This window comes from Elephas maximus, chromosome X (assembly GCF_024166365.1).
Source record: "Elephas maximus indicus isolate mEleMax1 chromosome X, mEleMax1 primary haplotype, whole genome shotgun sequence".
Lineage (NCBI taxonomy): Eukaryota > Metazoa > Chordata > Mammalia > Proboscidea > Elephantidae > Elephas > Elephas maximus.
The window spans coordinates 33,314,747-33,330,186 of NC_064846.1; the positions used below are offsets into that span (position 1 = coordinate 33,314,747).

The window sequence follows — 15,440 nt, forward strand, 5'->3', positions numbered from 1 at the left end:
TTTCCAAGGCGCGCCTGGTGGATTCGAACTGCTGACCCTTTGGTTACCGGCCATTGGTCAGCAGCTGTAGCTCTTAACCACTATGGATGGGAATCGATTCAATGGCAACGGGGTTTATCTAGCACCATGCTAGGTAGATAATAGAGATAGGATACACTTGTATAAGCCTGAGTCCCTACTCTTGAAAGTTATCGGCATATTGAAGAATCATAACACATTTATATTATTGGAAAGAGCCAAAAAAAAAAAAAAAGACAATTGTTAGTTTTGGTGACTAATATCGATAATATCATGCTGCTTCCTCTCATATTATGCCAAGTAGAAACCAGTAATTCCTTCTCCAGGGTTTTCAAGAGAAATACACCTCCACCAAGAGCTTCCCAAGAGATAAAGAGACCTGACTAATTTCTGGAAGACTTTTCTCAGCCTCTCAGAGGTATAAAATGCTTCTGTGGAATAATTCTGTCGTTGGCTAGCTGGAACCTGGAAATTTTACAGCCCATGCAGTTCTTTAGAGTTTCCTAAGCAAAATAAAGCCTCATGTCAAACCTCTTTGGCAAAAATTACCATGCTTACGATGTTTATTATTTTCTTTCTTTCATATTTGTGTCTGTCAGTCGTTATGGCTTCAGGAACAGGGCTGGCCACTGTGAGATCAGCAAAGTTTATCTTTGAGGTTTTGGCACCACCCTCCTTCTCCCTAGGTCCAGGCCCCTGGTCCTTTCTTCTGTATCCACCACCCCGCACCCTGCTATTTCTCTATACAGCTATTTTGTATGCTATTCCTGTTAGTCTCTCAAAAGAGTGCTTCCCATCTTTTGGGCATTTGAAGGGACGTCTTAAAAATTCCTCTCCCTGGGGAAGCTTCCTTGCCTCCCATGCTCAGCAAAGCCTAAGTGGGATAGAACCAAGAAGGAAACATCTTTCATGAAAAGCCTTAATTCATGCCCACAGAAATGCCCTTTGATTATCTGTGCCTGGCTTTCCTCCTCTGGTCTGGCACAGATAACTGAGAACTAACTGCATCAGCTCTCATGTCACTCTTTATCCTTGTCACTTTGCCTACATGGGCATTTTGAAATAATTTACCTCGTTTCCTTTTTTAGTGGGAGCTGTGGAGATTAATATCATTGTTGCTCTTGTCTTTAGAGAATTCACATAGATCTCTAAATACCATTGGTTTGCATGAAATAGTGCGGTACCTACACTTTAGCTCTGAATCATTTTTTGTTAATAACTGTATTGGCTGAGACTCAGGGACTGTCTAGGGCACTGCAGGCTTGTCCCTTGGCCAGAAACCCATAACTAAGGTTCCCAGCACTAAAATGTCCGCTGTCCTTCCATATTGGCTGGACCAGGAAAGTGTTATCTTTGGCAAGGCAGCTGGGTCACAGAAACACTAAAAATCAGGGCTAGCCCAGTGCATAGGGGATAGGTGGGCATCTGATGTATAACCTAGTGTACAACCTACCTAAATCTATCTCATTCACTAGTTCCTCAAGGGCTCTGAAATCTCTCATTTTGTTTTTGGTTAAGTTTCTGTCATTTATTCATTCATTTCTTCAATTTATAAGTTATAATAATAATCCAGGTACTATAATATTCTTAGCAGTTAGTACAGTGCTGGGAGAGGTGAATAAGACAAAGATCTTGTCTTCAAGAAGCTAGAATAGTGTGAGGGAGATACACATATAAACAGATATATAGAGTATGAATAGAGGTACATAGACAGTACTATGAGGACATGGGGGAGGGGCATCTATACCTAGGGAAGTGAATATTTGAGCAGAGTTTTGAAGTATATGTTGTTTGGCTTGAGGGCAGAGTGAGGGGGCTTGGTCCAGAAAGAAGGAACAGTATAAAAGGCATGGAGGCAAAAAAGGGCATAGTACATGTGGCATATTGAAAGTAGCATGGTTCCATGTGGTTAGGGTGTGGAGCACTGGTGGGGAAAGGATGGGAGGAGATGAGGCTAGGGAAGTGAGTTGGAGTTTAGTTAGCTCATGAAGGGCCTTGTGTGCCATGCCAAGAAGCTAGGACCTGATCCTAAGTGTAATGGGACACCACTGAAAGCTTTTAGGTGGGGCGTGAGGTGATGGGAAGATTGCTGTCTGGCTGCAGTGGAGGGGGTACAATTACAGAGTCATGGAGATCAGTTAAGAAGTTGGTGCAGGAGATGATGGTAGCTGGAATTTGAATCAGTGATACTGAGAATGTAGAAGAGCGTGTTTGGTGACAGGATACAAGGGATAATGACAAGGGAAGATTCAAGGATGAGGTTTCTGCCTCTGGCAACTGGGTAGTGCCATTCATTAAGCCTAGGAACGTGTGTGGAGGAGGTTTCCTGGGAAGGATGATGAATTCAGAGTTCAGCATATTGAGGTTGAGGTACCTGTGGGACATCAAGTTAAAGGTATTTGGGGGAAACTAGACATATGGATCTAGAACTGAGGAGAGAGCTCTCAGTCTCTGGAAAGCTCACATGAAATTGTAACTGTCTTGCCCAGTGGAACATTTTGAATCATTATAGGAATTGGCTATATCCAAGGAGAAACAAAAATGCATTACCTGTTATCCTAGGAATTCATTTTATTTTTGCTTGGAAACACTACTTTCATTTTCAGGAAACCTGTGCGGGGCCATGTTTTAAGAACTTGAAGCATGCTGGCAGTAAAGGCCTTGAGTGGAGGGGGACACTGTTGAGGATCCCAACAGAAGCAAGGCTGAGAAGTGTGTGGTGGTAGGCCTGGTCTTGGAGATCTGCCAGGAAATGTTTTAAGATTGACTGAGATATCCTAATCTACCAACTTGGGCATCTTTTTCTTTTCTCCCTGACCTAGTGGAGTCCTGGGAAGGTTTAGGGCAGAGCACTAAGGGACGATTAAGAAGAAAACATGCCAGTGTGCTGAGAGTCTCTGGCTAATTTCCAAAGCCAATGGGGGTGTTTATTTGTGTCTCCATAACCCTCCCTAATAATGGCCATTTGAAAAGGGGTGCTAGTTTCATTATAAGTGGGAAGGCTAGGATAGCCCAGAGAATTTTAGAACCCAAAGGAATCACTCTAGATACTACTTGTTTTCATGTCTATGCTCTCCTCTTCTAAACTGTGTGCTAAGGACAGATACTCTGTTTCGGTCACCTCTATAACCCCAGTAAAGCCCCTGACACACGATTCTTGCCCTCAGGAACTGCTAGTTGCAGAATGATTGAGTCCACTCCCTCATTTTACAGATATGGAATCTGAGGACCTGAGAGGCTATGTGATTTGCCTAGGATCACACAGCTACTTAGTGGAAGAGCTGGGCCTGGAACTGAGGTTTCCAAGGTCCCTGGTTTGAGGATGCTTTTCTTCAACACCCTTAACTGGGCCAATCATGTCTCGCAGAAGGGTATTCTTGATGTGTGATTGGCTTGGTGGCTCTGAATACATGAGATGAGATAGAATGTTCCCAGCAAACTTTCCTCTATTTCTGAGCATTGCTCCCTACTCCCTAGATGCAGAGAGGACCCTTGAGATTATCTGTAAACAACTCGGGCTGTAAAATGCCTACTGCTCTGTGTGACCATTTGCTGGTGGGGAGGCCAACATGGCTCCAAAACTCTACTGTGCAGCTTGTGTCAACCTCAGTTTGGAGAAATCTCCAAACACCTCTGTTTCTCTTAATAACTCACTATGGGTCTATCATCCATGAGTCTGTCTACACCTTCATTTGGTCGGGGGGCGGGGGATGGAGATGGAGAAGCTATTTATATTTTCAGTCTAATCCACCACTTGGTATAACGAGTTCCATATGTTTCCTCCGTTTTCTACCTGCTGTGAGAAGTAGGGCTTCTTTTTATTTGTCCTAAACTTACCTCTGTGGGCTATATTGCCGGTGAGACACACACACACGCACTCACACAGTCTCACGCTCTCTTTCTCCTCTCTCTCTCCTCTCTCTCAAACACACATGCACGTGATTTAGGAGGGAAAATGACCCCGCTATTAATTGTTAACTTTGTTTACAAGCATATTAAAAATTCAAATGAAAGAGAGCTGAAGGAACGCAATTGAAAGTGAACACAGTGGCAGCTGATTACCCCAAGGAGAAGGATATAAATCCTTGACAAAACAGCAGCCTGTTGACGCAGGAATCAGTGGCTACGGGATCCGTGCCTGGCCAAGTACTGCCTGCCTGCCGTGAGGTTGAAGCACCCTCGAAAAGTTCAGTGTGGTCCAGGAACATAACCTGTCAGCCTCCATTGCCTGACATGATCTTAATTAGCCTCTGTTCTACTGCCGAGAAAGCCCGCTGAGGCAGTTAGCACCAGAGAATTAATCAGATCGTTTGTGGAGTTGACAAAGCAGGACAGCAACTGACACTGGCAATGTATGGATTGGAACGGGTCCAGGAAGTTGGAAAGGGAAGTAGTCTCTATTTGTGCCTCCCTTTTTTTTCCCCCCTGAGTGAAGGTGCTCTACAGAGACCCTGGGAGCTGGGGAGAGTGAGCTGTGCTCCAACTTAACCACTGCTCCTTTCTCCTCCCCAATCGACAGTGCATTCTGCCCTCCCAGCTTCTGTACATACATTTTTCTGCTAGGCATCATGTGTTTGACTGAGAGAGAGAGAGAGAGAGAGCACTGTTGATTTTGTTGCAAATTGCACTTTTGTTACAGGATTAGTTGGGAAAATGGAATTTTGCCAGTCTTTCCCTCCCTCCCTTTGTTTACTGCCTATTTTCAACAACCCTGTAATTGCTTTCCATTTAGTAAAAGGAACATTGTTCCTTTTTTGGTTTTTCTTTTAATTGTGTTTCTTGCCCTGAGCTCTGACTTTTGGGTGCGTTGATGGGAACGCCATGTTGCTTTGGTTCTAGATATCAACTTGGCCTTAGCAATCGGGGCAAGGTCATTGTTAGGGGAAGGAGCTCTGTGGTAGGCTCAGAAAAATGTGTATCGTCTTCCACAGAGCCTTTCCTGACTAGTCCAGTTTGCCTAGTGTGAACTTTCTCTTCTTTGGATTCCCATTAGTACTTCAAATCCTTATCATACAATCTAGCTCTTGCTTTATGCTGCTTTTTTTTTTTTTTTACATGTTTTTTGCTTCATGTGCATTAATATTATCCCACCTCTCTGACTATGATGTGAGCTCTTCAAAGGTGAGGGCTCTGTTTCCTATTTTTGAACATAACCCTTAACAATGAGCGAGGCACAGTTAAGAGGTACTCAATGAACGCTGGATTGATTCACTGACAACCCCTTGAGGGATGCCGGCAACCATTCATCCCTTGACCCTGCTGCTACCTCGGCACTATTGACATTTTGCGCTGGATGAGTATTTGTTGCAGGGGGACTGTCCTGTGCATTGTAGGATGTGTAGCACCTCTGCCCCCCACCCCAGTGGCAACAATCAAAAATGTCTCTAGACATTGCCAAATCACCCCCCTTCCTGGACCACTATTCTATAATGATAGTAAAATAATAAGAGCTAAAATTTATTGAGCAAATGACCCTGTTCAGCTTGGTGCTAAAGACTTTACATGCCTTCTCCCATTTCACTCTCACAACAACCCTGCCTTGGCTTTAATTGGTTAAAGGACCTCAAGGGAGAACCTCAAAATCACAGTTGCAGGTCTACACCACAGCCTGTCTCTTCCGCAAGGAACATTTAGAAGAACCATCCCAAGGAACTCTCAGGCCCAAACCCTGAATTTATAGATCATCCACTTCCACTAACCCTTTAAGATATTCATCTTAAAACCAAAAAACCAAACCCATTGCCATGGAGTCAATCCCGACTCATAGCTATCCTATAGGACAGAGTAGAACTACCCCACAGGGTTTCCAAGGCTATAATCTTTACATAAGCAGACTGCTGTATCTTTCTCCTGTGGAGTGGCTGGTGAGTTCAAACTGCTGACTTTTCAGTTAGCAGCCAAGTGCTTTAACCACTGTGCTACCAGTACTCCTTGATATTCAGCTTAAAAAAAAAAACCATTGCTGTCAAGTCAATTCCAACTCATAGCGACCCTATAGGACAGAGTAGAACAGCCCCATAGGGTTTCAAGGAGCGCCAATGGATTCAAACTGCCAACCTTTTGGTTAGCAGCCATAACTCTTAACCACTGCATCAACAGGGTATTCAGTTTAGTGAGGGTTAATTCCTCAAGCAGCTCAGTGAAAAGCAGTGAAAGGTCAGAGCAAAAGCAACCTGGCTAGTTTTCACCTTCTTTTTTCAGAGATCCGAATAGCATTCCAAATAACTAATGCATGGTAGAATGGTAGGAGGGCTAGAGATCTTTTTTTTTTTCCCCCTTTTTTTCTCATAAGATGGCACTTTAGCTCAGGAGACAGAATTTCTAGCTAGCCCACTGAAGCAACATTCCTACCCTAAATCCCAGCCAGCTGTCTTGCAAACAATGTCATTGGTCACAAGAGGGATGGGGCAAAAGGAGGTGGATAAAACCAGTGCAAAACTGTCCTTCCATGGGGGGAGGATGGTGCTCAGGGCACGTCTCCTGACAGCAGCACAGTCTTCGCTTATGAAGGACAACCCAAGGGAGAAAATTTGACATTTTAGCTTAATGCGTCTCTGGAGAGGAATGTATCTCTGGCAATGAAGTCAATTGAACCTCAAATTCACTGTCACCAAGGAGTTAATGATACATTAAAATTAGTCATGTTGTTTGATGCAGAAATATTCTACTTATGGAAAATACCTTTATAGGGAAAATGCCTTTCTGAGTCTGAGCTGGAAATATTACAGTAAACAGGATCTAATCACAGCGAAGCCTTTTTTCGGCTTTGCATGACAGCTGTAAAATATGACAGTATTTATTAATAGCCACTGCAGTCTGATCTGCAGCATGGGAGAGGTCCGACAAAATACGTTAAGCTACTGCGAGAACAATTTCCACAGTAACTAATATTCAGCTTTTGAAAGGGGAGTTTAACGTCTTGTGATTTTTTTTTTTCCCCTACTGATGGTCCAACCCCAGGAACAAGCTACTAAGCTAATAACCTTTGTGGAGAGGAAGTGTTTAAATGATAATTTATTTCAAGAGCTGACAACAAATTGCTCGGCACTTTCTCTTTTTATGCCCCAAAGCAGTCAAGGATGTGCAAATGGAAGTATTAAAAAAAATGACAGCTTCAGTATTTTCATTTTCAATGAAATTCTCATTACAGACAGATGTATAGTCTTTTATTCACAATCCAGTCCAAATATTCATTCACTATTATTATTGTGCCGGCTTTCAAGATGCTCTCATAGTTGAAGACTCATCACAATAGATTAGGCAGGCTGCAGAAACTACCAAATGTCTCAGGTGCTGTCAACCCCGATTATTGCTGCTCTAACAGGGGAATTTAGGATCTGTCCCTCACAGGATAATGTACTCTCTGGGCCTTCCTCATTTATTCAAATGTAAAAAGTAGCTTGAATTTCAATAAAAACTCACTTGGCTTTGATTTTCCCAGAAGGCAAATGGACATGATTAGAATTGGAGCCATCTGTTACCTTCACACATCCTTTAATCAGGTCTTAAAGTAGAGGAGAAAAAAAAATCCAAGGTAGTCTGTCCCCCCCTTTTTTAAAATTAAGGTACGTGCTACTTTCTCTCAAGTCTCTTCCAAGTACCCGTGACAGAACCTCTCGTCAGTCTTCTCCTTACCTTTTTCCTCTCCAACCAGATATGGCCCTTTGGCTACGAGGACCTGCAAGTTCAGATCCCTCTCTGCTCTGGAAACTGTCTCTGCTGCAGAGAGTTCCCTTCACCTCAGGATCAGGTCCCTACCAGAGCAGCCCATTGATACACACCTTGAGCAAACCCACCTATCTGCCTGCATTTAGAACTCTGCTTTTTCCCTGCCTTCACCTTTGCTACTCCTCTGCCCTTTAACATGGATTTTTGACCTCTTGCTTATCTGGATCCCTGGTACCCTGGTACTACCAGCTATTGTGTTCATTTGTGGGTACCATGTTTTAGGAAGGAAATTGACAGATTGGAATGCATCCACAGAAGACAGCCAGGATAAGGAAGCTCTGTGTGCTGGGTCTTTTGAAGAATGACTGAAGGAAATAGCAGTGTTTGCCTGGTCAAGGCAAAACTAAGGGCAGAGATAATAGCTGTTTTCAAATGTCAGAAGTCTGGGAGGCCGTATGTGAGCCCAGTGAAAAGCACACCGGCTTTGGAACGTGGCAGACCTAGGTTTCATCCTGCTTTTGTTACTTCCTCCTAACTGTGTGACACTAAGAACCATCACTTAACCATTTTATGCCTCAGTTTTCTTAGTTGTAAAGATGCAGGGATGTTATGAGGATTAAACGAAGTAATCCATGTAAAGAACTAGCTCAGGGTCTAATGCATAGTAAGTGGTCAAGAAACGATAGCTACTCTTATGAGGGTAAAGTGATGACAATAATGGGGCTTTGTTGATTCATAGGAAACCCTGGTGGCATAGTGGTTAAGTGTTATAGCTGCTAACCAAAAGGTTGGCAGTTCGAATCCACTAGGCGCTCCTTGGAAACTCTATGGGGCAGTTCCACTCTGTCCTATAGGGTCACTATGAGTTGAAATCGACTCGATGGCACTGGGTTTAGTTTCGTTTGTTGTTGTTGATTTATGCTGTTGATTTGCATTTGTGTGTGTATGGAGAAAGAAAGATGGAGGAGGCATGGAAGGGAGAGCCAGAGACAGAGAGAGAGACAGAGAGACAGGGACACAGAGAGAATTGATTCTGTGCTTTATTTGGGAAAGTAGAACTGGATGGAAGGGACTAGGCTAAGTTATGTAAGTAGGTGGTGAATGGCAGCATAGAATTGAAGCTCTGCTTCTGTCTTAGTTGAGTTCAAATGCAGCCAGTGTGATAACATTCACGGTCCTCTGAGGAGAGGCCATTTTCTCCTTGTCTTAGAGAATCTCTTTACCCCTTAAGCCCTGCAGGACCTTCCAACATTTTCCCACTTTCCTAGCTATCTGGCCACTCTAATCTTGTCACAAGCTGTCTGTCCTAATGAATGCAAATGTCATTGGCAGATGTTGGAGCAATTGGTTTAAAAATTCATTTTTTTCAGGCCCCTGCAATAAATCACTGTTACACCAATGGGACTGTCAACTGCTCAAAGGCAGGGCCTAATTCTGGTTCTCTTTTAAACTCTATCACTGGCCTAGCACAAGCTTGCGCTAGGAAATGCCCAATAATTGCTTGTTGACTGATAGGCTACTTGTTACAACTGCCCGATTTCCTGCGACAACCTTCTAGAACTAACAGAAACGTCTGTTAGAAGGCTGTTGACCTCCAGAGAGTTACTTGGGAACTGAGTAGGGAGTTTCAGGCTGACAATGAGAGACAGCAGGAGTTTATTGAACACCGGCAAGAAGATAGGGACTACTTGCCTCAAAGGGCACCTAGAGCTATTATCTCATTATCTAAGCTGAGAGCCACAGCCTGGGCCAGCTTCTTTCATCTCTGTGGGCTGTGCCCATTGAAGCCAAGGAGAGTTGTCAGGTGCACGAGAGAGTCTGGCTGCAGTTCTCAGGTATGTTGTTCTTCTGGGGGAAATGATAGCACCACAGAGAGCTGGGGGATTTACATCCAAAAGATACATCTCACAGAAAACAGGAAGAGGTGACCACCTACCTGGCATCGTTTTAGGACTTTCTAGGTAGGAAGGCCTGTTGGCAAAGGACCTCCCAAACTGGACTTGTGGTGCCTGAGATCTCAGAGTTAGAGAATCACACTTTGGATTAAGGTTCTATGGCTACAGAAGGCCCTTGCCTGAATACAAATTTCTTCCCTGAGGGCACTAACACATTAAGTCATTAATAGCCATAGATAAATTAACATGAATGAATCGGTCAGCTGAGCTGTTGTTGCTAGTAGAGAAAGACTATTGATCAGTGGGAATGAGATGCAGGACAGGAAAGTTTTTTTTTTTTTTTTTATGGAGATGTGGAGGCAGCTTGGGACAGAAACATCTGAGCTTTGCTCCTGCCAGGAAAGGCAGATGTGGACAAATACCATAGTAAGGATCCCTGGGTAAGGGTGCCAATGAAGAAGAGTGGGTACAGAGGTAACAAATGACACACCTAGTCAACCTCACCATTTTTCCAAGAGCTGAGCCTTTATGTATATAGCACCAAGAGTACAACTTTCAATTTTCTATTAATGAACCAAGGCAGCCTTTCAGTAACCAAGCATCAACGTGATGTCCTACCAACACAAAATCAGACCTTTCTCTGCAGATCAAAATCAAAGAATAGCCATGAAAACCCCGAAATGTTTCCTATTTTCTGGGGTAACATTTCTCTGATTGTGCTATAAATCTTTTAAATGACCTCAAATGTTTACCCCATTTCTCAGCTCCTTGCTCATCCCTGCCCGTATATAGTCGAGTCACATCATTTGTAAAAAAAAAAATTATAGGCACTCCCTTTTGTTTCTTTGTCTTCCATCTCTCTCTTATATAATTGCAAATATTCTATAACTGTATTTTGCAGTTTCATTTCTCTCTATGATTTTTATTACTATAGCAATACATGATCATTGTAGAAAGGTGAGAAAATACAGAATAGAAACTTTAATGAATATTTTACTATCAAATGGTTTGATTTTGAAATTGGGCTTCCTTCCTCCCTCCTTCCATCCCTTTCTCCCCCCACCCTTTTGTTTCTGTTCTGTTCTTTTTCTTTCCGCCCAACATAAAAAAAAAAAAAAAAAACATAGGGCTTATTCCTGAAAAATCAGTCGTGGGATGGGAAAGCACTAATTATGTGTCCAGGCCTGTGTTATGTAACAGAGGAGGCACAAAGTATACATCTAGCAGCTACCCAAGCGCTTATTATCCGGCTGGAGAGAAGGACTTGAGAAAGTATATAGCACTCCCAGTGAAATAACAACAGAAAGCAGTTCTACTGAAGTGCCAAGTGAATAACATGGACAAAAGGGTCTTGTGGGCGTTCAAAGGCAGGCGAGATATCTGATCCTCAAAACTAGCTTTCCTCCCACCCAGTCACCTCGGTAAACAGCACCACCATCTACCCGTCTCTTAAGCCAAAACCTTCATAGTCATCCATAAATCCTTCCTCTTCCTCACATCCCACAGCCAATCTGTCTCCAAGTCCTGTCAATTCTGTTTCCAAAATGTATATCAACTCCATTCACTTTTCTTCCTCTCCAGTCTAGTCCAAGCCACCATTATTTCTCACCTGGATGGCCACAATGGCCTTTCCAGTAGCCTCTCTTCTTCCACTCTTGTATCACACTCCATTCTCCACAGAAACTTATATCATGTGACTAAAATCCGTTGCTATCAAGCTGGTTCTGACTCATGGCAACCCTATGGGTGTCAGAGTGGAAATGTGCTCCATAGGGTTTTCAGTGGCTGACTTTTCAGAAGTAGATCACCGGCCTTTCTTCAGAGTCACCTCTAGGTGGACTTGTACTACCAACCTTTTTGTTAGCAGCCGAGCGCTTAATTGTTTCCACTATCCAGGGACATCATTATGTGACTACCCTACTCAAAATCCTCCAATGACTTTGCATTGCAGTTAGAATGAAATCCCAACTCCTTATCATGCCTCTTGTCCATACTCCATGGCCATGATCTGGCCCCTGTCTACCTTTACAGTGTCATCTAAGTCCATGCTTCTCTCTTCACTATCCTTTAGCCACACTGGTCTTCTTTCAGTTCCTCAAACATGCTGAGCTCTTCCCTGTGACAGGACCTTTGCACATGCTCTTTCCTGTGCTTGGAATACTCCTTCCCTGTACTATTCACATGGCTGTCTCCTTCTCATCCTTTAGTTCTCAGCTTAAATGACCTCTTCTCAATGAGGCCTTCAGTGATTGTGCTTTTTTAAATTAGCTCCCATCCATTAGTATCTGTCTCTTTGTTTCTGTCATAGTACCTTATCTAAATGCATAATTATTTTATCTGTTGGTTTACTTGGTTTTTGTCTCTCTTCTTCATTAAAATGAAAGATTTATAACAGCAGACACCATATCTATCTTGGTCATCATTGTAACCCTAACACCTATTGGACAGATGAATGAATGAATGAATGAATCATTGTGAGCTGAAATCATCAAGGAAGACTACCTGGGGAAGGTAGAATTTTAGCTGGGTTTTAAAGAATGGATAAATGAGCAGAATTTTTATAATCAAGGTGAAGGAGAGGATTCCAGGCAGTAGTAAGAGAAATGAAGTTGCTGAGGCAGGCATGATTCTGGCACACTTGGGCAACGGGGCAAACGGGATCTGCCTACAGTTAGGTAGCAGAGGGAGAACAGGTTTGTTAGTTGATTACGACACAATTATGGTGAACCTTGAAGAATAGACTGCATTCTTTTCAATGTGGGCAACAGAAAATCATTGAAAAAATTTGAAATGGGATCATGGCACAGTGTTTTGGGAAGGCTTTCCAAGGGGAAATGAGTATAAAGGTTTATGGAAAATATTAGTATCTCCTAAGCAGAGTGGATTAGCCCTACCAGCTAAACGGCTATAGTGGAAAGAATATGAACAATCATTAGTCAGAAAGGAGGTTTCTTTTGGTTCCAAGATCACAAAATTGTCCCAACTTAGTGAGATGATTTGAGAAAAGATGCAGAGATAAGAAACAGACTTACATGAACTTTTGCTTCCTTTCACCTAATAGAGAGCTAATGAGCAGAGAAGGAAGGAAGAGGAGAAATACATTAATTGTAACATCTCTTCTTGAATCAATGGTAGCTGACAGTATTAGTAGAACTAATCTTCAGTTTTTAAAGTTTCAGGAGAGAAGCTCCCTGATTTACAAACTTCCTATCAGTTCTAAAAATTAGACTGCTATGCACTAGATAAGAGCCCCTTGGAGGTACAAATGGTTAACACGCTCAGCTGAGGTACCTCCGAAGAAAAGCCTGGCCATCTACTTCTAAAAAACCAGCCACTGGAAACCCCATGGAGCGCAGTTCTATTCTGACACACAGGAAGTCACCGTGAGTTGGAATCAACTCCGCGGCAACTGATTAATGCGCTAGATCACACTGTATATAGTTCATGGAAAGAGTCTAATTCATCCTCAGTGTTTGAGAGAAGTGAAATGAACCGAAATTTAGCAAATTGTGAAGTAAATGTTCGAACTCTTTTGGAGCCCTAGTCAGGAAAGGCTCTGCACGAACACACAGTGCTCCTTCCTGACCCTGCCCTTTGTTCATTCTGTTTTCCCCACCCTCATCTCCTTCCTCTCTTGCAATCCACAACTTACCTATCCTTCAAGGCCTAGTTCCTCTAGCAAGCTTGTCCACAGCTCCACTTTCCTGGAGTGCTCCCTTTTCACAATTTTACAGCAACCAGAGTGAGTATCATGTAGGTTAGCACTCAATTTAATATTGTTCTGTACCGTTTATGACTTGTTTCATGAATGTCTTTTTCTGTCCACCCACATTGGGACAATATTGTATACAGCATCTATCACAGGATTTGAGCACAGCATGGGGAGTTGATAACAGCTTGTAGAAATGATTGACTAATTAACTGATAATATTTAAGTTGGGGTTAGTAGCAAGATACGAAGTGTCCTGTGTCTGGTATAATACCTCAAAAATCACAGAATCATAGAATACTACATTAAGAAGGGACACACTTTAGATGAGGATTCTAAGGGCAAGAGAGCTTCAGTGAACTGGTCAGGTCACGGAGCTAGTTAGTGGCAAGCTTGAACTTAGGTTCATGAAATTTGATAATATTTAGAGGTAAGTACCATAGGCAAATACAGCCCTTGGTATTGCCTGATAGAGCTTGATGACTCAGCAAAGTGAGAGTGAAGTAAAGAGGGCTCTGGGTTCCCGAGAGCAAAAGAGCCCTTCAAGTTAAGTTACCAAGAAAGACTTCCTTTCCAGGCATGCCTCAGGTAAATAGGTCTTCTATCTGCTCCTTCTTACCCTGAGTCAGAGAGAACCATCCCCAGCCTTTGACCAGAGTTACAGAAAACAACTGATAATGTAACATTGTCTTCTGGAATCATCCCTTAATTTTACTGATGAACCTCTCAAACATGACTGTGTTTTGGAGCAGTCTATTTAGCTGAATTATGATGTGTACGCTTTAGCTAGTTAATTATTACATCTTACTGGATACTGCTTAAGATCAGATCCTTAATTTCAGAGACTGTTTCAATAGAGTGTGTCTTCCGCATATTATCTCACTTTAGAAAAACCAGCCGTCCCTCAAAGCCCAACTTTAGCCAGTCTCCGCTTATCACGTAATTGCTGAGGCCCTGTTAGCTGAAAGCCTAATGTGATCTGGTGCGACAAGCCGTGGAAGCAGGAGACACCAGTACCAGCCCCTGCTCTGTGGTTAAACTGCTTTGTGAAAAAGCACATTTCCTCTTTGGGCTTCAGTTTTCTCATCAGTGAAGCGGGAATACTTACAGTCTCTGATAAAATTAATTTTCCAAAACTTTCCTGCTTAGTCCTCTGTCCATTTTAGACTGAGGTACTTTTCCTCTGTCTTTTTCAACAACAGTCACTCTCAACCAGGAGGGTATCCCAAACCCCTGTTCAGGGTCAGGGGGAGAGGACATACATAGTTTGAAAAATTAGATTCCAAAATCACCATTGCCTTGATTTTTTGATCTTCAATTTATTTGAAATGTCAAGTAAAATTCAAAGAGAACATAAGATTTTATTCACTGGGAGAAAACGGAACACGAGTTGAGGAAGGTTAAATACCACTTTTACGTAAGTATCCAAAGAGGAGAGCAGATGCCTTTACTTACCTCTTTCTGTGTCATAGAGGTACACAAACTTCTCCCACTTGTAGTGACCCAGAAGACTCAGAATAGCGCCCTTCAAGGCTGGGCGCATCTGGATGACAAACTGCACGTCTGCGTCAGTGGGGAAGCTGGGTGTGACAAAGGACGTGTGCAGGGCCCCACAGAAGGAGGTCAGGGTGTTCATTGACATCTGGTCATAGAATCCAAAGATGGCATACACCCCTCTCGAGAACTGGGAGCAGACTGTAACAAGAAAAAGAGAAGAAAATTTCAATAGCCCCATGGTCCCTTGTTGCAGCTTGTAGGGTTGGAAATACAACGTACAGTTAAGCATTGGCTCTGTATTACAAGCCTCAAAAGAAAACCAAGATCACTGAAATCAATCTCCAGAAGCCCTTGGAAGCCTAGTTGCCCAGCAGAAGAGTAAGGAGGGAAGAATTTATTTGATGCAATTGCATGTTCTTTATGTCCACCGTGAACAGGAAATGAAGAATACATGTGAAGGAAGGTGGTAAAGATGTCTTACCCTCTTTTAGCAACCTTCTCACCTTACCCCCAAGGCAGGCACTCGGTGCTCTTGTGCTCCCACCATACCTTCCCAGGGACCTCTTAGTGTACCCATGCCCCATCAAGGTACAACTGTTTTGAGTTTCACGCCTTCAGTGCTTTTTCTGCTAGGTGATAGTGATGGCTGATGA

General features: G+C 42.9%; 1 protein-coding gene across 6 annotated transcripts in view; it reads right to left on the reverse strand.

Moving 5' to 3' along the window:
- The window catches only part of GRIA3 (glutamate ionotropic receptor AMPA type subunit 3), a 328,994-nt gene that overhangs the window by 223,952 nt on the left and 89,602 nt on the right, over window positions 1-15,440 (reverse strand). For all 6 annotated transcript variants that reach the window (XR_007515752.1, XM_049871362.1, XM_049871366.1 and 3 more), the window contains exon 3: window positions 14,746-14,985. Coding sequence is in view for 5 of the 6 variants with exons in the window: in XM_049871362.1 (XP_049727319.1) it covers window positions 14,746-14,985 (240 nt within the window). In the remaining variant the exon portion in view is untranslated. The remainder of the gene's footprint in view (window positions 1-14,745; window positions 14,986-15,440) is intronic.